Consider the following 20,250-nt stretch of genomic DNA (forward strand, 5'->3'; position numbering starts at 1 on the left):
TTTGGGCAATTTTTTTTAAGTATTAACAGTTAATGTAGTAAATTTTTAGTAATTAATTGATTGGCGGTGTAAAATTTTACATTACGAGTGCTTAGCAACTTAGTAAAAAAAATAGTACATAGTACAAAATGAAAAAATAGATGGTTATATTATTCCGATTAGCAATCAACCCGTATGAATCCTAATGATGTACCTGAACATGTAAGTTTCCAAACTTTGCGTTTGCCGGGAGTCGAACCCGGGTCTATTGCTTGGAAGGCAATTATCCTAACCGTTGGACTACAAACGCTTGTTTTCTAAGCAGGATCTTAAAATGTTAATATTAACTTTCAAGTTGCAAAGTTAACTTCAAAACTATTTTTTTTGACCAATTAAAAAATAACGTTTGCTTCTAAAAAATTAGAATTTAGTCAATTTACAGTCCCATGACCCATCTTATTAGAAAATTGATATTTTTGTCCTATTCCCTGTTAAATTTAAGAATAAACTACCATTTCTACTCACAAAAGTTGAAAACGCTGACACAGGGGTGAGCATGGGTCGCGAGTACCCGATTAGTCGTCCGAACCCGAACCAATTAAATTGGTTTTGAAACCAACGAGTAATCGGGTCTAACCCGAACCAAACCAATAACTATCTCTACTAATTGGTTCGGATAACGGTTTTGGGGGTGCGGAAACCGAACCAACCCGTAGACTCGACTATATATTAATTAAATAAAAAATAAAAATTTAAAATACATATATGCCTTTTAATATATTTGGATTTTAATGTCTTTAGTATTTAATATGTTTGGATTTTAATGTATTTGGTGTTTAATATGTTTGGATTATTTCTATTAATATTACATGTTTATTGTACTTACAGAATTTTTAAGATAAAAATTTCATTTTTTTATTTTTTTTATGAATTTCTGTTTTATCGGGTACCCAATTACTCGAACCAAACCAATCCGTTTTTAATCGGTTTGGTTTGGTTCGGGTACACAAAAAACGTAAATCCAAACCAAATCAAGCCAATTACCATTCAATTGGTTCGATTCTAATTTCACCTTAAATCCAAACCAAACCGACTCGTGCTCATCCCTACGCTAACATATCTACTCATAAAAGAAGAAAATTACCATATGTACCCATGAAATATGGGTTCTGCACAACAAAATTATTCAAACACTAAAAAATCACTTAAAATCTCTAAATTACCCTTATCTTCACCACCACTTTTCTAATATCAAATTCTACCACTACCCAAATTCTTCTTCATCACCACTCTCATCGCCAACTACCACCATCACTGTCACCATCCAAAATCCACAAGCTTCCTAGACAACCTTCCTCTACGCAGTCTCCGCTCTCTTGGCGCTCCCTTCTCTCAATCACAGACGCAGCCTCACTCACCATAATCACCTCCTTCATCCTCCCTCGCACGCCACCCTCAACTGGCTCAGCCACCTCCAGTGATCTCCAACTCCCCCAGATTGTTGCCGCCAACTTAGTCCCTGCCAGATCTACTCTTTCTCGCTATAAACTCAAGACATTTTCTAATTCAAAATTTCTACTACTCAACATCCATTCAAAACATTCAAAAACAAAAACTCCAGGATCTGGTACCAACCTCCCTGGATGCAGAATCAAGCTCTCTGGACGAAGGCGGTTGTGGGTGGCGCGAAATAGACTCGGCTGAAGAAGCCGACAATAAAACCCCTTTGAACACCAGGGTCGCGCGACGAACGGCCAGCAACAATGCCGTCGTGAAGGAGAAGCGAAGCAAATAAGGCGAAAACAAGTTCTATTTACCTTGATGGAGTAGTAATGGGGAAGGGCGAAGATCTCGGATCCGTTGGTTCCAACGCGAACTTCTGATCGTGGCTATGCTACCACCACTCAACAGTGGTCTTCCCTTGAGACCGGAAAGATGAGACGCAAGGCCAGGATGACAACGACGCCACCAGAGAGAAGAATAGCATGTAATAGAGAGAGAAGAGAAAAGGGGAAAGCTAGCTCTCTGGAACAGATTTTGGTCTAGGAAGGAGTGAAAAGGAAGAGGGGGGAAGACGATGATAGTTGCAGTGGAGACTGAAGAGAAGGGTAGTTTAAGAATTTCATTTAATTTTTTAGAGTTTGGATATTTTTACTTGCAAAAGCCATTTTTTATGGGTACAAATGGAAATTTTCGTCTTCGATGGATAGATATGTCAGCGACTTCAACTTTTATGGATAGAAATAATAGTTTACTCTAAATTTAATTACTTGTATAAAAATAATACTATAAATCTATAATGTCATTGTAAATCAATTGTAGAGTGCGGTTGCTAAATCCAATATATACCTTTCCATCCTTTTTTTTTTTTTGTACCTTTTCTTCTAGCTATTAAATTACCTTCTGTTTTATTTTCTCTCTTTGTTGCATTAATAAAAAAGTAATAAATAATTTATTTAGATATAGTTCCAAAAATGTACAGCTTTCCTTTTTTCCTTTGACATGAATGAGCACAAACTTGTTGCATGTACTACAACATGCATTGCGAAAATGATAAAATAACTAACTCTTAAAACAATTCAACAACTGATCAGCATCCTATACATAATACACACAGCATCGAAAGTGAAGAATTGGGAAGGTTTGCATACTACCAGAGTTTAGACATATGCATGAAAACTTTCCACTGTTGCTTTAGATAATAATAAACATTGTTAATATAAATTGGTTTGATTTGGGCGGAAGAATTTACTCTTCAGACCTTTCTTCTCTTCTGTTTTCTCCAAAATCAAAACTCAAACACATTCTAAAGAATCTGTCACATGGTATCAAGAAAATGAGCAAAGCTAGAGTACTTTGGTTCCCACCCAACTTCGTGGCAGGTTCTTGTATTGTTTAATCTCTTACCTAGAGGGTCGTTAGTTCCTGCATAGGCATACATAAATATATATTATTAATGCTGATAAGAGCAGAAATATGAATGACTCTCAACTCACAACATAGTAATGATCATAGATTCTGGGTTAATTAAGTTTCAACATCAAAAGTGGGAGAACTCACCAGTAAATTTATCAAACTTTTTACTGAACTTCCCACTTGCATTGACTAGATCCATCATTTCTTGCCTGCAAATGTATGACCAGTGTGAGAGAATGCTCTCAACGAAAAATAGAAAGCAAAAAATCTCGTAGAAATGCATCAGTAATAGTGCATGAACAATCCAATAATCAGAATGCATGCCATTTGACGAGCTAAGGAGGAAGCATCTAACCTAGATAACGGGTGATTATCGCAACCCAAGAAAATCTTTCCACGAGGATTCTTCTTCAAAATTGCAACTGCAAGGGAAGCTGCATCCTGGTGTGGAAGCATGTTCAAAACTCAAAGTGAAGATCATATTATCTCCATCATCATAATAACCACAAATACATCAAAGGAAGCAAAGGATAGGATAAAAATATTATAGAAGAAACAGTTCCAGTAGCACTTTTTCTGTTAATTCTTAGAAGCATGGGATGATCAAGCTCAACTTGAATCTTTGACAACTCAAAGTATCAAATATTGAAAATCACTTACAGAATAAACTTCAATCCTTCAGTAATATGAAGCAGAAATCACTAAAAATATTGGGAAACCAAATACAAAAAATGAGTTAAGATGTAATGGCATTCTGACCTCGTAATGTATAAGATTCAGGATGTGATCAGGACGACTATCAACAACGCCCTTTTCTAAATAATAGTTGTGCGCACCTCTATCTGCTTTGTGTAATTGGTCAAGGTTGCATTGAGATAAAAACATCACAGCAATGATTAGATAAATTTAAAAGGAAAATCTTTAATTTGGGATAAATTCAATCTAATAAAAGGATATATAAAGCCCTGCTAATCTTAGAACACAACCACCAGATTCTAGTACCACGTTTTCAGCTTTAAGGAGGACATCAACTCTAGGGCTCCTCCCAATTGGCACAACTGGAGAATCCTAAAGAAGTATATCTCTTTAGCATAAATCAACAAACCTTGAAGCAATTCAAACAATTTGCAAGTTTATTACACAGTAGATCAAGAAACCAGTATCTTATGGTAAGTAACAGGATAAAAAATAAAAAAGACAGTTCGCATTTGCAACCCACCTCATTACATGATCCGTTATCATTACAATTGTATGGAGCAGAGCTTGATGTAAATACAAAAGAACCTTCACGATTCCAGCTTAATGCAGCTAGCCTGATTAGTTGGCAATCCATGGCAACATGAGTGCATAAGAATACAACTACTACATGGACAAATTTTTCTATTGCCAAGTAAATTTCACTTTTCACAGGGTTACCAATAACTAAGTTATATAAATGAAGCAATCTTGGAACATTCAAGTTGATCATAACCGAGTGTTATACCCTTTGACCTTTAATTACCAAATACAAAATGATGGAATCAACTCTTAAGATTTCTCACCTAACATTACCCGCATAGTCTGGGGTCCGGGAAGGTGGAGCACAATAAATTATATTTGAAAACTTGTGGGTACCTTCTGTCCAATTCAAGGAGGGGTTAATCCCCAATTGAATCAAGTCTTTGTGATGATCACTAGTCATTGTTTGTCCATAAACTTGACAACTCGGGTTTTCCTTCTCAGAAGCATATATACAAACAATTAGAATGCATTGATTAGTGAGTGACAAATAGCAATGCCATCGAACAAGTTAGATCACAACAGTATAAAAGATACCTCTCTCCAATTCTGAGCTACCAAACGACCAAGAACCCCAGGACCCACAATGAGCAAGTCATGGTTTCCAATTACAGGGTTAGAATTAGAGTGTGATTCTTGAGTGGGTGAGAATGCATCTTGTGAAACCCGCAAATAGGTTGCTTTAGATACCGAAAAAGATGTCAACTTTGCAGAAGGTGAGCGAGAGAGTTGGATTGAATCGAGGAACCCAATACAGGAAGTGAAAGTGAGACACGCCATTGTTCCCATCTTAACGAAGATGAGGCTTCCTTTGGTCTCTATTTGTTTTGAAAAGCGGCACCATTTTATTTATCATTTTGTTTTTATTATATGATTGATTGGGAAAATTATAACTTATGTAAGACAAAATATTTAATAGAGTACAAATTTACACAATAAGAGTACGAATTTTTTTAATATATAAAACATCATGTAAATATTTCACTTTTTAATTTACATATGGCGCTAGAGTACGTGCTGGACTCCATTATGGGGAAGGGGTGTGCTTAACATGTTTGTGGTGTTAGGAGGGAACAACTCGGATCCTGCGAGTTGACACCACCCACACGGACAGTCCGATTTCATTCACCATGTGATTTCAGCTCTCAGTTCACCAAAACAATTTCTATCTGTACTCAAAACGGAGGGTCCGAGTTCTTTTCAAAATCAAAGCATGGAACTCGGACCATGCGACTTGTACTACATTGCATATTAAAAAACCACGTTAAGGTAACATGGAGGGTCCGATTTATAGCACCCCAAATTTTATTTCTCATTAGCATACAAATCGGACCGTGTGATTTGATAGGCAAAATTTATAAACAAAGAAAACGCACGGTCCAAGTTCTTCTCTGTGAAACTGACAAAAAGCTGTCCCACATATACGTCTAGTCCCCCATGCTTCCATATCCAAGAAAAGCACACGTATAGATTCCATTTCGATAAAATTGAGCCTAAATATTTTAAATAGCATATATAATTCATTATCCTGGTATTTATTTTTGAGAATTATTTTTTTTTTAATATAAAATCAAAATTTGAATTTTAAGTTGAGTTGTTAACAAATAATGACTTATTAAATATTTATCAAAATCCTCAAAGATTATTAATTGAGTAAAAATCTGTATATTAGTGGAGTTAAAATCAGCTCTTATCACTTACCATTTACTCAATACTTTATCGGAAAAGCTCTGCATGGCTTGTATGCTTTACAAGTTCATTAAACAATAAAATCAAAATATGCGCTACTTCAGGTACGTTGATTACACGCGTTATATAACATCGCGCGTATATCTAACTACCAGATTTAAAATATTTCTTTCCTTTTTCGTTTTCGTTATTTTGAGATTTCGTTGTTCTTCTTCTCGCGCGTCTTCCCTCCTTCTTCTCCATCGTTCTTTTCCTCTCCTTTTCTCACTAGCATCTTCTTCGTTTAGGTTACCTTTTTCTCTCTCTGCAACTCGACCTTCGTTTTCTATTTTTGATTTGTTGTTTTCTGAAATCAAAGTTTGATCTCGTTTTGAAGATAATGGATCATTCAACCTCAGATTCTCAGCTGAATGCAGGCGAAGTGGATTATGAGTCAGAATCTAATGAAGTTCCTGAGGTTTGATTTACATAGGATTAGTATGAATTTTCTTTCAGTAATTTGTATAGCATTGTGTAGTTGAAAAATTGCTGAACATTGACTGTGAAAGTAACACGTTTACCTGAATCTGTCGATTCAATGTATTAGTTGTGATTAATTACCTGGAATTTGTAGCAGACGCTCGGGTGTAGATCAATTCTTGTTTGGGTGTATTTTAGCTAGAAGTGTGGGTGTATCTACACTTTACTGGTTTTTTGTTATTTTAATTGACTTGTTGTTGTTCAGGTGTATTATATCAGACATGATTGGGTGTGTTTTTAGTTTTTGAGATGGTGTATTCTGCAGCCTGCGTATTTACAGTTTATGACTTTAAAAGTCATTCTGTAGTTGAGTTGTTGCGGTTCGGGTGTATCGTATTAGACATGATTGGGTGTATTTGAATCATATCTATGGGTGTATTCACAGTTCTGACACTGTGTATTTTGCAGCCTCTCTCGGTTGTTGATGACGAGCTTGTTCCAAAGGTCGGAATGACCTTTACCACCCTTGAAGATGCTGGAAAATTTTACAGGAACTACGCCAAGGCTGCAGGTTTCTCTACAAGAGTTCGGTGCACAAATAGGAAGGGAAACGAGATTAAGAACCAACTGATTACATGTAGCAGAGAGGGAAAATGGAAATCTAAAATATCTCCGACCGAGAAGACCAATCCGACAGCCGGTCTAAACTGTCCTGCAAGAATTTATATACACACATTGAAGGATGTCGGTGCTTGGATCATTTCAAAGGTTGTGCTGGATCATTCACACCCCTGCTGTCCAAGCAAAGCAGAGATGCTCAAATAGCACAGGGAACTAAGCATGTCCATTCGTCGTATGATAGAGAACAACGAGGAGGCCGGTATCAGACCAAGCAAAACCTACCAATCATTTGTTGCTGCTGCCGGGGGTCACCGCGAGTTAAATTTTATCGAAAAGGACGTGAGGAATTACATTACCAGGGAAGTGCGGAATGTTTCCGAACAAGAAGATGCAAAGGAATTCGGAAAATATTTGTTAAGAATGAAAGAGAAGAATCCGAATTTCTTTTTTGAGATCCAACTTGAAGAGGATCAATCGATTAAGCTGGCTTTTTGGGCCGATGCAAGAAGCAGAGCCGCCTTTGAGTATTTCGGAGACGTCATTTCATTCGACACCACCTACAATACAAACAGGTAACAAACTGCCCCTGTTTATGATGCTAAATTAATTTATTTTTACTAATCCGCATCAAAGGTGTATATTGGCTGTTTCATTGGGTGTATGTGAAGCATTTGTTAAGGTGTAACTAATGATTTTGCATTCTGGACCATGGTAATTTGTTTCAGGTATAATTTGGTCTGTGGTTCTTTTGTCGGGGTGAATCACCACGGTCAGTCAACACTTCTCGGATGCTCTTTGATGAAGAACGAAGAAATTGAATCATTCAAATGGTTATTTCAAAGCTGGCTTCGTTGCATGGGAGGAAACGCTCCGAAAGGGTTTCTCACCGATCAGTGCGCATCCATGAAAAGGGCTTTAGAGGCCTGTATGCCAACAACAGTTCACCGCTGGTGTATTTGGCACATCATGAAGAAGATTCCAAGCAAATTAAACGGGTACAAGGGACATGCCGATATCGAACAAGAAATGAGCCAAGTTGTTTGGAACTCTCACAGCAAAGACTCATTCGATAGGAATTGGAATGATTTTCTGCTGAATTTTGGTCTTGCGGACAACAAGTGGCTTTCAGGTAATGTCTTTTTAAAATCTGCAGCAGAGGTGTATATTGCATGTTCCCTCGGGTGTATTTACAGCCTGTGTTTGGGTGTATTATGCAGATCTGTACGAAGACCGTCACATATGGGTTCCTATCTATCTGGATCAGCACTTCTGGGCAGGGATGAGAAGCACACAAAGGAGCGAGAGCATGCATTCATTTTTTAACAAGTATATCACCCGGAACAGCTCGCTTATTCAGTTCGTCAAACAATACGATAATTGCCTCGGAAGCAGGGAGCAAGCAGAGAGAGAATCAGATGCTGCAGATTTTCATACGCTCATACCGTGTGCAACCAAATCCTGCATTGAAGCTCAATTTCAAGATGCGTACACTCACGCAAAGTTTAGGGAAGTCCAAGCGCAATTCAGAGGAAAAGCGAATTGCATTACCAAATTAAAGAATTCCGCTCTAGGCTATTCAGTATACGACGTCGGAGAACAAGTTTCCAGCTCAATATTCAACAAGTTCGTGGTTACTTACGACTCAGTGGCAGCCGAGGTAAAATGCCAATGCTTATTATTCGAGTCGAGGGGGATACTGTGCCGTCACGCACTAAGTGTGTTAAGCTTCGAACAAGTAAGCCAAGTGTCACCGAGATACATACTGGAACGATGGAGCAAGAAGGTAAAGAGGTGACACACACACATCAAGAGCAGCCACGACGAGCCACTAATAGAGCCAAGAAGCAAGAGGTTCGACCAATTGGTTTTTCGTTCCAAAATATCTGCGAATTTGCCTCCGAATCGGAGGAGCTGACTGCAATTCTGCACCGTGCGTACGATAACGTCGTGGCCGAGATGGAATCATTAAAAGCCAAAAGGAAGGGGACATCTTCTTTATCCCACGAAGACGCCAACTTGGAATCCGTTAACGAGCTTCAAAGCCCGCCAAGGATTCGAACAAGAGGACGTCCAAAAAATAGGCTAGGTTCAAAGCTGGAGAAACAGATCGCAAATGCCACAAAGAAGAAGAAGACGAAAGTTTTAAGCGAGGTAAAAGTACTGTTCTTTAAATTTGTGGCGATTGAGTTTATTTTTCTCGTTAATAGTTTAGGTAATGTGTGTGTGTTATATTTCAGATAAACATGTTTGATGCTGCATCAGCGGCGCATTCAAATTGCAGCCAATATCAAGGACACGTTATGAGTTATCAGTTCAGGGTACCAGCAGCAGGGGATAACTCGTTGGGTGTATAGTTTTACAGAATATGGGTGTAAAAGCACCGTTATTTTGGGTGTATTTTCGTTAATTCACAATTTACATATAGACACATATATAGATACATATAGAACAAAAGGTGTAAAAATTCTCAGGTTATGGGTTTATATTTGATTTGATGTTTTTCTTCATATTTTAGTACATGTAATTCATACATTTTGAATACAGCAGACAGTTTGGGTGTATATTTTATGCAATCTTGGGTGTATTATTAGACTTGCGTTGGGTGTAACAGTTTATATATGCCTTGATTTTTTCCTTCATATTTTACCACCTGTAATACAGCTTTTGAATACATCACAGACAGTTTACCAGCACAGATAGTTTAACTATGGGAAAAAATATACATGGAATATAAGTTGTTGATAAATGGCAAATATTTACATCATTTTTCAATTTACAAACTACCAAGCAGTTGGATTACCCAGTTTTTATATCAGCAGAATTAATCTGACAAAACGGACTTAATAATACAGAGGATGGCTTCGACAGCCTTATAGCACTACTCTCTCTAATTGCCCGATCTCTCTGTGTATTCATCTCACTGAATAGTATCCGGGAAGCGTACTCCACTCTATAGTGGTCCACCTCCTCCTACAATTAAAAAGTATATTCTGTTTAAACAGCAATATTAATTCAGTAAAGTAATACAGAGTTATATGGTTCTAAAGAGAGTTACCTGTGGCCAATTATCCCATTGATACTTCCCCTTTTTGATGTTTTCCGTCTCAATTAACTCCATCCACTTCATAACGTACACAGCGCAGTCATAGCTGAAAACGAAGAAAATAAATTACAAATCTCATTTACAAAAGTTTAATGTTCAGAGTCACAAATTTATACCTTGTTTTTTGGCCTGATATTTTAACATATGGTGATTTAATTTCCTTCTCCCTCTCTCCTTTCTGCAGAGGTTCCCCGCCGGCATATGTTATCAATCTTGAAAATACGTATCCCTTAAATACGAAAACAAATCAGTAATACACCCGAATGAATGGACAAGATACACCCAACTGAATGGACAATATACACCCATCAGAACTAAAGAAATAGACCTATCTATTAAAGTAAAGAAGACAGAGGCAACTTACAGTGAATTTATTAATGGCCTTTCTCTCATCGGTGGGAGCTTTTTTGTGTAGCGGGTCAAGTATTTGACATTTCCGCTTTCTTGTATTTATCAGCCATAACCACCAATGCCCCGAGTAGCAGACAGAGGCAAAAATCTAAAGGATTGCCACACGTGAACAGTGTGTTATTTTATTTTGCAAATAAGTAAATAAGCGTACTAACAAATTTAGCAAACGAAAACTTACATATGGGTGCGAAGTCAATTTTTTTCTATCTATGAAGGGAATGAAACTAGGGTAGGCTTCCACCCTGAATTTCTTTTTCGTTTTTGGTGATACGAATTCCCCGTTTGGGTGATCCGAAAGTGCCATGCACTGCAAGTATTGCGAAACAAGAAATGAAATACTAAACTTACACCCAATGGAACGTAATAAAGACACCCAAATCAATACAGAAAATACACCCAAAGTTCGGAGAAGTAACACTTACCACAATATCGGGGGAGAGACAGTATATTTGTTCTTTAAACCTCTTTTCATTTTTGTTGTTGAGGATGAGGCAGATGGCAGATACAATCTAGAAATATATGCCAAAATCAATTTTACATTAATAAGCATTGTAATTGACTTTGCTGTAAAAAGATTAATGTTATTCTAATATTACCTGAGATTCTATATCACTTTTTGCCTGGAGGGAGGCAAGGTGCATTCTCATCAAAATGTATTCTCCTTGGCCAATCAGAGTGCACATTTCCTCATACTCGTTAGTATTGCCATCTGCATCTTCCTTCAGTCTCGTCCCCCAGATGTAGCACTTTTGTTTCATATCATCTGGAATTTGATTCATTCCCCCAGGAGTTTCAAACTTTGCAGAACTTTCTCCCCCAGTCTCCCTCTGAATTTGTGGACTTGTGTTTTTTCCCTTCGCCGCGCTGCTTGCTATTCTTTGGACCAAACTGTCCAATTGTTCTATCAAATTCGCAGCTTCTAGAGATTTTTCCCTTTCTGTCTCCTGCGTTGACGCCCCCTCCTGGCTTGAATCAGTAAATCCAAGGCTGAATGATGGCACCCCTGGATCTGTTTTAGGAACATAGGACGCTGTCCGTGCCATCATCAACAGGGCAGCAGCGTCTTCTGCGTCTGGATGACTGCGTCATCATGTATAAGAATAAGAATAAGAATAAGAATATACGGATGATAAGCAAAGATTGATTTTAGTCTGATGAACTTACATTTTAGTTGGAGCTGGGGGAACCGTGGGTGCGGTCTCTTGAAGTTGTTTAGGGGTTTCAGGAGTGCTGCACAGTTACAAAAAATTAATCACGGCGTAAAAGAAACTAATCAGGAACAATATACACCCAAACTGCTAGCTAATATACACCCAAACTCTAAACAAATATACACTCAATACTATTTCTTACGTTTCTGTAGTCCCTTCAATCTGTAGCATAGGGGTTGGTTTAAAATCTGTCTCAGTGGTTGTTTGGGATGCCGGCACAAAAACCTGAATCGGGACTCTAAACAAGAAGAAAAATGAAAGGTTAACAACGCCTTTGAAAATAATAAGGTTATAAGGTTGAAATATTATTGGAAAACTCACATTGCAAGCGCTTCCGACGGTGTCTGTTCCCTCACAACCATCATATTCGAATCAGACAGACTCAACCTAAAATACACCCAAAGAAATTCAAGAAATACACCCGAACAATTCAAAGAGAAGACAGGCTTTGTTTTTTTGAGAACTTACATACTTGCAGTTTTTGCTTTTTTTTCCTGCCTTTTTTTTCTTGAATAAAATAATAAAGGGCTTTTTTTTCTAAAAAAAATATATACAGAATTAGAAGTAGAAGGGTAATAGAAGAACAAAAGTAATGGTTATTTGAAAGAGAAATTACATGCTCTGTGACGGCTGGTTTACACTACTCTGTTCTGTGTGTCCTTGAGAGGAAGGACCATCACTTCCCAAGTTCACAGCCGGTATTCTAAAACAGATTTCATGTTATTCAGACAAAATAAGATACAGGTATAAAATACACCCAAATGAATGCACAAGATACAACCAACCGAATGGACAATATACACCCAACACAACAAAGTTAATATTCCAACTTATTAAACAACATACACCCAACTTGATCCACACAATACACCCAAATGGTTCCACAAGACACACCCAAATCATGATAACAAGATTTTATTAAATAATAAAGCTTCTTACGTTTCAGACGACACATAGCGACCTTCTGTCGATCGCAGGTCAGGTTGGTTCTCCCTGCGAAACAAGAAACAATTATTAGCATACAAAACACAACAAAAGATGAAATAGACAGCCCAGCAAGACATACCCCTCTGCAGCAGATTTATCAACGTTTTGCCCTAGCCATTCATCCAGTTCGTCACTTGATATTTCATATGTCTCACTACATTCATAAAAGAAGATGTTAACAAAAATAATTACGACGATAGACGGTAATATAGCTTACGAGGTACTGTACCCGTCAAAGTATTGGTCTTCTTTAGGAGGTGAATCCTCCACGACAACTTTTTTCTTTTTTGTTTGTGTTCTGGATGGAAAAAAAAGAGTACCAATCAGAAATAAAAAATTAATTTTATCACAGAATATTATGCAAAGAAGTGCTTACTTTTTTGGTGTTGTTTTTGTTTTTTTCTTCTCCTTCTCCTTCTCTGCAGGTGATGATTCTTCGCTCCTATAAGTTAATAATAGACACTTCAGTTAATACACGAAATCTTTATAATGAAGCCAAAAGAAAGGAGTAATAATTTCAGGACATTACTCATCACTTTGTTCAGATTCAGATTCTGAATCAGAATCTGACTCCTCTTGCCTCTGCTTTCTTTTTCTGGAGTCCATTCTGGAAGGCAAACAATGATTATTTAGAACATACTAAAAATACACCCAACGTGATCAACAAAATACACCCAACTCGAAAAAGAAATTACACCCAAGTATGGTACTTACTTTTTCCCCTTTTTGATGGGGTGTTTTCTTGCTGAATCCTCTGAGTCTTGTTGAGTCTCAGACTCAGAGGTAGAAGTGTCACTGTCAGTAGCTGTTTCTGTCTCCGAAGACGATGTTGGACTCGCCTTCCTTTTTTTTGTTTTTTTGATTTCTTGTTTTTTTTTCTTTTTTTTTCTTTTTTTTTTTCATTTTTTCTCTTGCTCTTGTCTCCGCCATCTTCACAATCCCCTGAAACATGAGATATTTTAGCTAGCAGCATTCAGGTAAATAAAATACAAGCAACATATTATGTTTACTTACCAAAATTTCTTCTCTTTCTGCAGTCATTCTTTCCACCAACTGCTCCTTAGTCCAGTTGGCAATCCAAGGCTTTGGTGGTCTTTCAGCCCTCTTCTTGCCTTTGTTTTCAGAAAGATGAAAGTATATTATCATGAGGGCAAAGAGGCAGCCATCAATTGCCTTCTTCTTCTTCTCCTGGTAGTCTGTGATGCCCTTGATCAAGAAGGTCAAAACATGCCCCCCCCCCCAATTTCTCTCCGATATGCCGTCCATCTTAAAAATTGGGGCGAGGTGCACGGGCGATATTTTGTTTATCGTCGTTGGCAAAAGGAACGCCATCTGTATGTAGAGGATGAATATCCTCTTGAACATCAGGCGTTCCTCTTCGCTGCCAACGCCTATTTCCATCATTTCATCGGTAAGACTTTTGAGGGTCTTACCCTGGAATCTTCTATAAATTATTTTGTCATCATCAGAAAGTTGCTTATACTCAACTTTCTCAGGAAACAGATTTCCTACACAAAAGAAAACAACAAAGTATCAAAATCGGTTCAAAAACACCCAAGCATCAACCTTAAATACACCCAAGCATGAACTTAATATACACCTATAATTTTGAGCTAGTTACCTGTTGCATTGATGCCAAGCGCATCACCTATTGTCTTTGGTGTTATTTGGAAAGAACCATATCCTGTCTTCAGTCTGTTCTCCCCAAGTTTGAAGTTGTTTGCCAGTTCCCTTAAGAGTTGGTGATCCACCCTTAGAGGTGGGACGTGCATCAACCCACCAAATCCGAGATCCCTGACAATTGCCTTCTTCTCCTCAGTCATGTTTCTGAACTTATCACTCAGGAGATGTGTGGCACACTTAAGGTCTTTCGTTTGGTTTCTTGCTGCCATTTTATCTGAAACGAAAAATACACCCAAAGATATCAGTAAGATACACCCATATATAAGAGTCAGATACACCCATTAATAACAGTAAGATACACCCACAGATATGATTCAGATACACTCATTGATAACAGTGAGATACACCCATAGATATGATTCAGATAAATCCATATATATCAGTCAGGTATCACTCAAACATGCTTCAATATCAAATTAATTGAGATATCAGTAAGATACACGCATATATGAGTCAGATACACCCATTGATAACAGTGAGATACACCCATATGTAAGAATCAGATACACCCATTGATAACAGTGAGATAGATATTATTCAGATACATTCATATATATCAGTCAGATATCAGTCAAACATGCTTCAATATCAAGCCACAATACAAGTTCAAGCAGTATACACCCCCCAATCTACGGAATAAACCCCCAAAAATCAACAACAGTAGCAGGAGAACTTAGAACAAGAACGTAGAACGACGTAGAACTTAGAAGAACGACATAGAACTTAGAACAGTGTAACAAAGAAGCAAGAAGTAAACCCTAGAAGAACGACGTAGAAGAAAAGTAGAATATACAGTAATCTTAATGAACTTACGTTGAGTGTTGTTGCTTTGTTTTCTCTTCAGATTCTTCACGGAGAGTTTGATGTTGTTTTGATGGAGGTTTCGAACAACGATTTGTATATTTTGAACTTTGATTTTTGCTCGAAAATGGGAGCGTTTCCTTGTTTTCGAAGCGTTTTGAGAAGTGGAAGAAGTGGAGGAAGTGGAAGAGTCTGCCATACGTAACCGTTTGTGTTGAGCGCGTGATTTTGACGCGCCATGTTATGCTTCTTTATGCGCGTGTCTTCGATTTGGGCTGGGCCAACTTGGATGCTTGTAAAATTGTATGTGTAGCAGGCCCGATACTTTATTTTCATGTTAATTAATCATATAATAAACATAAATAATAATATAATGTATTTCTATCCAAAAAAAAGTTTGGTGATCAAGTACTTAAGAAATCCTTCCATTGACTAAAATAAGTTTTTATGTTCAATTCATTAGTCATATTAAAAATTTTTCTGATATAGATTTGTCGATTCAAATTTTATTTCAGATAATTAATCTTAACTCTTATATATTCTCTTTCTCTTTCTTCCGCATTTGTTTTAAGAAATAAAAAAAATAAAAATACTTGTCTTACTAATTTACTAATGTAAATTCTTTTGTTCAGTATGATTTCAAATTATTAAAATAATAACATAAAATAATATTGAGATATCATATATTCATATATACTTTTTATCTTTAAAATTAATTTAGCACATTAATCTTGTTTTTTAAATTTTATAACAAAAATAATAGATATATACTAAAATCAATAATATAATTATTAGTTACTATATATTTATATATAAATATATATTTTAATTTATTTATTTTTAATATATATTTTATATTTTAATATATATTTTATATTAATAACTGATTTTAATATATACTTAATATAGATAATTTTATAATATATAAATAACTTGCTAAGTTTGACTAATAAATATCATGTTTGAAAAAATGTCTAAAGCAAAAGAAATTTCATTTAAGAATTAAAGTTAAGATCCTAATATATTTATTGAATTGGATGAGAAAAGTTAACAAATATTCTTAACTAAATTCCAAATTAATTTTGATATCATTATATATTTTGTGTTAAAAAAAATTTTTGTCCCCAAAATTTTTTCTCAAGTTATGCAACTGTAGTTAAAGCCATAACTTTATAATTTGCTTATTTAGAGGGAAAATATGAAAAGCATTTGTAAGATCATATATCTCTAAACTCTGAAATATTGTAGCAAAATAGCGACAAATTTAAATATAGACAACTCATAAAGAATATATATATATAATAGAATAAATTTTACTCTATATATGTCAATTTATTTAACTTCTCTTTAAATGATGTTATTTTATCTTTTAATAAAAATGCAATTTATCATTTTGAAATTTAATAATCGTGTAATAATAATTTATTCAAACTTTAAATAAACATCAACTTTTAATCTCAAATATACAAAATATTACGTGAATCAGTTAATATATATATATATATATATATATCTTATTTTTAATATTTATTGACAATTAATTTTAATAATTAAATTTAATATATACTTTACATGGTTGAACATATAATATATCAAAGTAAATTTACTCATGATTAGATAATGAATTCAGATTCTACTAGCTAGCATGCGTCTTCTTATTTGTTTTTGTCTACAACGTTAGGGATAAGTCTTAAAATTGTCCCTAACGTTTCAAAATTGACTCAATTTTATCCTGCTATTAGGGATCCGTTAATAGAATTGACGGCGGGACAAAATTGAGACGATTTTAAAACGTTAGGGACTTAAATAGGACGAAAACGTTAGGGACAAAAACGATACATAAAAATAAATTTTAATTTAATTTTATCTTTCAATAATATTAATTTTTTACTGTACATAGTATTCAATTATTTTCTAATTACATCTAAATAAATTACACTTAATCACATTACTTTTATTTTAAATAAATTTATTTTTTTATAATTTTAAAGAATTTTGATATATTAGAGACAAAATATATAATTTATATTTTATTGTATATATATTATTTTTTTTCTTTTCTGCAAGTTTATATACTAGTCATTTTATAAATATTTCATTATAACTAAAAATTTTTAAGAGTAAAATTATAAAAAAATTAATTTATTTAAAATGAAAATAATATGATTAAGTGTAATTTACTTAGATGTGATTAAAAAATAATTGAATACTATGTATAGTAAAAAATTGATATTATTGAAGGATAAAATTAAAATTTATTTCTATGTATCATTTTTGTCCTCAACGTTTTTGTCCTATTTAAGTTCCTATCGTTTCAAAATCGTCTCAATTTTGTCCCGCCGTCAATTCTGTTAACGGATCCCTAATGGTAGGACAACATTGAGTCAATTTTGAAACGTTAGCAACTTAGATAGGACGATTGAAACATTTAGAGACAATTTTAGAATTTACCCCAAACATTGGGGACAAAAGGGACTCTAATAATAATAATAATAATAATAATAATAATAATAATAATAATAATAATAATAATAATAGTTAGTCATATAAAAGACTTTGCTTTAAAATTTTAAAGTTGCGTTGACCCTACTATTATACAGTGTTGGTCAAACATGTAAACATGCGTCTCAATCAGTCTTCAGTTTTGCACACATGATTTGTTGCCCTAAATGCACTAATTTCTAAGTAATAGTTAACTGCACTCTGCAGAGCTGAATTTAGCGGCAACACCTCATAATCTTACCAATCCAAACACCTGTTTGCAAAGCACCGTCTCAATCAGACTAACAACAGTAATTTTAAATAAATTAATTAACAAGTATGTTTGTTGAAGTGAAAGCTAGCTTGCTAGTTCTTATTTATTTATATTTTTGCTATAAGTCATTCACATATTAAGATTTCATTATATATACATATTATTGCAACGAAGTCATGTATGATATCATATATGTATATATATAATTCTAAATGATGAAAGAGTGTGACTTAATTAAGAAAATATGATCAACAACAAGAAGGTAATAGAAATGTATATGGAACTAATATACATAGAGAAAATTAAAGGAAGCTAATATAATAATAGTAATAATAATTTCCAAACCCAAGCTTTAAGCTTAGCTAGTTAGCTATAAGCTAGTTTCATAATTAGATTCCAAACCAGGCTTCAAAACTCAAAATTAAACTAACTAATATACTAATAAAACAACATTTCAAATAATTCAAACTCATGTACTATATTAGTACTAATGTACTAATAATTCAAACTCACCATCACTCCCCATATTTGATTTTTCATTATTATATATAAATAAATTAAGCATTAAAGTTCTGAAAGGGGAGTGCCAAGTGATCAAGAAGTCCGGTAACGGGAGTAGCAAGTCTAGGCTCATATGCAAAACCATGCAACTCATCAACAAACCCATGATGATGATGACGACGATAAGGACAGGGCGGAATCCATTGCCACCTCTTCCTAGAAATGTCAAACAACAACGCTTTGTCGGTGCCACGGATGATTATGACAATGAATTCTCCATGCCCTACACACTCAAACCCATTCCCACCCTCCAATTCCGCAAACTGAACGTATAGCTGCTGCGGCATCCTCTCACTCTCCACCCACCTACACAAAATAATGCAATCAATTAAATAAATACTGATATCACTAGCATTTGAAACAGTACATATAGGGGCGTACGTACATTGTTCCGCAAGATTGCAAGGTCCAAACCCTCAAGCTTTTGGGGACGTTGAGCTTGCTCTTCTCAACGGCGGCGATGAGGAGGAGCTTGCCCTTACACTCAAGCAAGCTGGGAGAGCGCAAGAACCTTCTCATGGGAGCTTGGATCTTGAACCACGCGTTGGAGGTTATGTCAAACGCCATAACACTGAAGGGACTGCAATTCATGCAGTAGAATTTTCCTTCTGCATAAACCATTCTTCCAGATTCAAGACTGCAAAGCCGAGGAAGAGAAGAAGTTGTTCCCCAGATGGAGTAGAATCCCCCTCCGTCGATGTGAAAGCTCTCTGATGTTAAGTTCTTGACGGCGTAGGGGGAAATCATGTCGTCGCCAGCGACTGTGACGTCTATGCAGGTTGGAGTAACGGTTAAGCCAATGGAAGGGAAAAGTCTTGGCCTGGGTGTGGGTGGTAACTGAGTAAGAGAACCGATGATAGGGTTGCAGAGAAGCATGGTTTTGGGACCAGCTTCATCAGAAACCCAACACAGTAATCCCGAGGAAGAAGAAGCGGGAGAGAATCCAGATGGGATGAGAGCGAAGGAGATTCGATACCATGCCATGTCATAGGGATCAAAGAGGTAACCGTCATTGTTGTGGTTGGAGGCAGTGCCAGTAGCGCCATTGTTGTTGTTCTTGTAGATGTAGCTTTTGCTGATCTTGTGGTTGAAGAAGATGAACCAGTGGCGTCTGGGTGAGACTTGAAGGTATAATTCGAGAAAAGAGTTGGAGAAGAGAAGGGCATACCATCTCTTGCACACAGAACGAGCTCGGAAAAAAGCAGGAGGAGGGAGGAAGGCGAGGATGCGATCAATGAGCCTCTGAGGAAGCTTGCTCCATATTCTGCTGTTCATCCATGGTGTGGTGTTGAAGGTGCTTGATGTTGCTGCGGTGCCCGTAATGGCAAAGGTATAAGAGAAAGGAGAGGTGATAGAAGAATGGTGATGATGAAAACTTTCCATAATTGTTTTAAAAGAGCTATGGTGCGGGGCTTGTGTTACTAACTTTTGTTGGAGGAAGGCAATTAAGAAACGGAAGAAAGTAAAGGATTGTGTTGTTTTGGTGGTGTTGCTATCTGTAGACAAGTGTCTGTATATATAACCATTTCTACTGCCTATTCTATATTTCTTCCACCCAAATTTTTTAACCACAAAATTTAACATTATCTATACCTTTTTGTTTGTACTGAACCATTAATAAAATCAAATAATATATTCTCTTAAATATCTATCTAATTATTTATTAAAGAATATTTACTATTTTTCTTCTTATTATATCGATTTAGTTAACTTATATTTTATAACAATATATATTAACATTATTAATTAATTTTTTTATAAAAATAATTTAATTAATATGTGTCTTTAGAACATAA

At 35.7% G+C, this 20,250-nt stretch overlaps 5 protein-coding genes and 1 non-coding gene across 7 annotated transcripts; all 6 read right to left on the reverse strand.

Moving 5' to 3' along the window:
* Positions 1-217: 217 nt before the first annotated feature.
* TRNAG-UCC (transfer RNA glycine (anticodon UCC)) lies at positions 218-289 on the reverse strand. The gene has a single exon. It is a non-coding gene; the product is annotated as a tRNA-Gly (tRNA).
* Positions 290-2,414: 2,125 nt separating this feature from the next.
* LOC107631478 (uncharacterized) lies at positions 2,415-5,038 on the reverse strand. Its single transcript, XM_088506576.1, has 8 exons — positions 4,711-5,038; positions 4,437-4,609; positions 4,115-4,208; positions 3,852-3,963; positions 3,655-3,743; positions 3,251-3,336; positions 3,040-3,104; positions 2,415-2,904 (listed from the first exon to the last, which is right to left on the reverse strand). The coding sequence occupies exons 1-8, from the start codon at positions 4,960-4,962 to the stop codon at positions 2,798-2,800; spliced, it is 978 nt and encodes a 325-aa protein (XP_088362702.1). The 5' UTR covers positions 4,963-5,038; the 3' UTR covers positions 2,415-2,797.
* A 5,086-nt stretch (positions 5,039-10,124) lies between these two features.
* On the reverse strand, positions 10,125-12,047 carry LOC107634694 (uncharacterized; the record flags this gene model as incomplete). Its single annotated transcript, XM_088507705.1, has 8 exons — positions 10,125-10,274; positions 10,410-10,544; positions 10,635-10,763; positions 10,879-10,965; positions 11,053-11,536; positions 11,621-11,686; positions 11,810-11,905; positions 11,989-12,047. Coding segments are annotated over 8 exons (1,206 nt in total), but the record flags the coding sequence as incomplete, so codon positions are not given.
* A 301-nt stretch (positions 12,048-12,348) lies between these two features.
* Positions 12,349-13,260, reverse strand: LOC148572700 (uncharacterized). 2 transcript variants are annotated; one of them, XR_015907206.1, is made up of 4 exons: positions 12,884-12,943; positions 12,734-12,808; positions 12,607-12,660; positions 12,349-12,370 (listed from the first exon to the last, which is right to left on the reverse strand). XR_015907206.1 is itself a non-coding variant. In XM_088508084.1 (4 exons), the coding sequence occupies exons 1-4, from the start codon at positions 13,258-13,260 to the stop codon at positions 12,682-12,684; spliced, it is 339 nt and encodes a 112-aa protein (XP_088364210.1). The 2 variants fall into 2 exon arrangements, 1 of the variants encoding a protein (XP_088364210.1); XM_088508084.1 differs by lacking the exons at positions 12,349-12,370; positions 12,607-12,660 and adding exons at positions 13,031-13,096; positions 13,184-13,260 and having other exon boundaries at positions 12,682-12,808; positions 12,884-12,952.
* Positions 13,261-13,452: 192 nt separating this feature from the next.
* On the reverse strand, positions 13,453-15,382 carry LOC148572701 (uncharacterized). The gene is made up of 4 exons (XM_088510061.1): positions 15,151-15,382; positions 14,276-14,557; positions 13,669-14,162; positions 13,453-13,596 (listed from the first exon to the last, which is right to left on the reverse strand). Exons 1-4 carry the CDS (start codon positions 15,335-15,337, stop codon positions 13,453-13,455), a joined length of 1,107 nt encoding a protein of 368 aa, XP_088366187.1. The 5' UTR covers positions 15,338-15,382.
* A 3,068-nt stretch (positions 15,383-18,450) lies between these two features.
* Positions 18,451-19,837, reverse strand: UFO (F-box family protein). Its single transcript, XM_016338144.3, has 2 exons — positions 18,840-19,837; positions 18,451-18,760 (listed from the first exon to the last, which is right to left on the reverse strand). The coding sequence occupies exons 1-2, from the start codon at positions 19,835-19,837 to the stop codon at positions 18,451-18,453; spliced, it is 1,308 nt and encodes a 435-aa protein (XP_016193630.1).
* Between the last annotated feature and the right edge of the window lie 413 nt (positions 19,838-20,250).

Source organism: Arachis ipaensis, chromosome B3 (genome assembly GCF_059453495.1).
Source record: "Arachis ipaensis isolate K30076 ecotype BB chromosome B3, ASM5945349v1, whole genome shotgun sequence".
Lineage (NCBI taxonomy): Eukaryota > Viridiplantae > Streptophyta > Magnoliopsida > Fabales > Fabaceae > Arachis > Arachis ipaensis.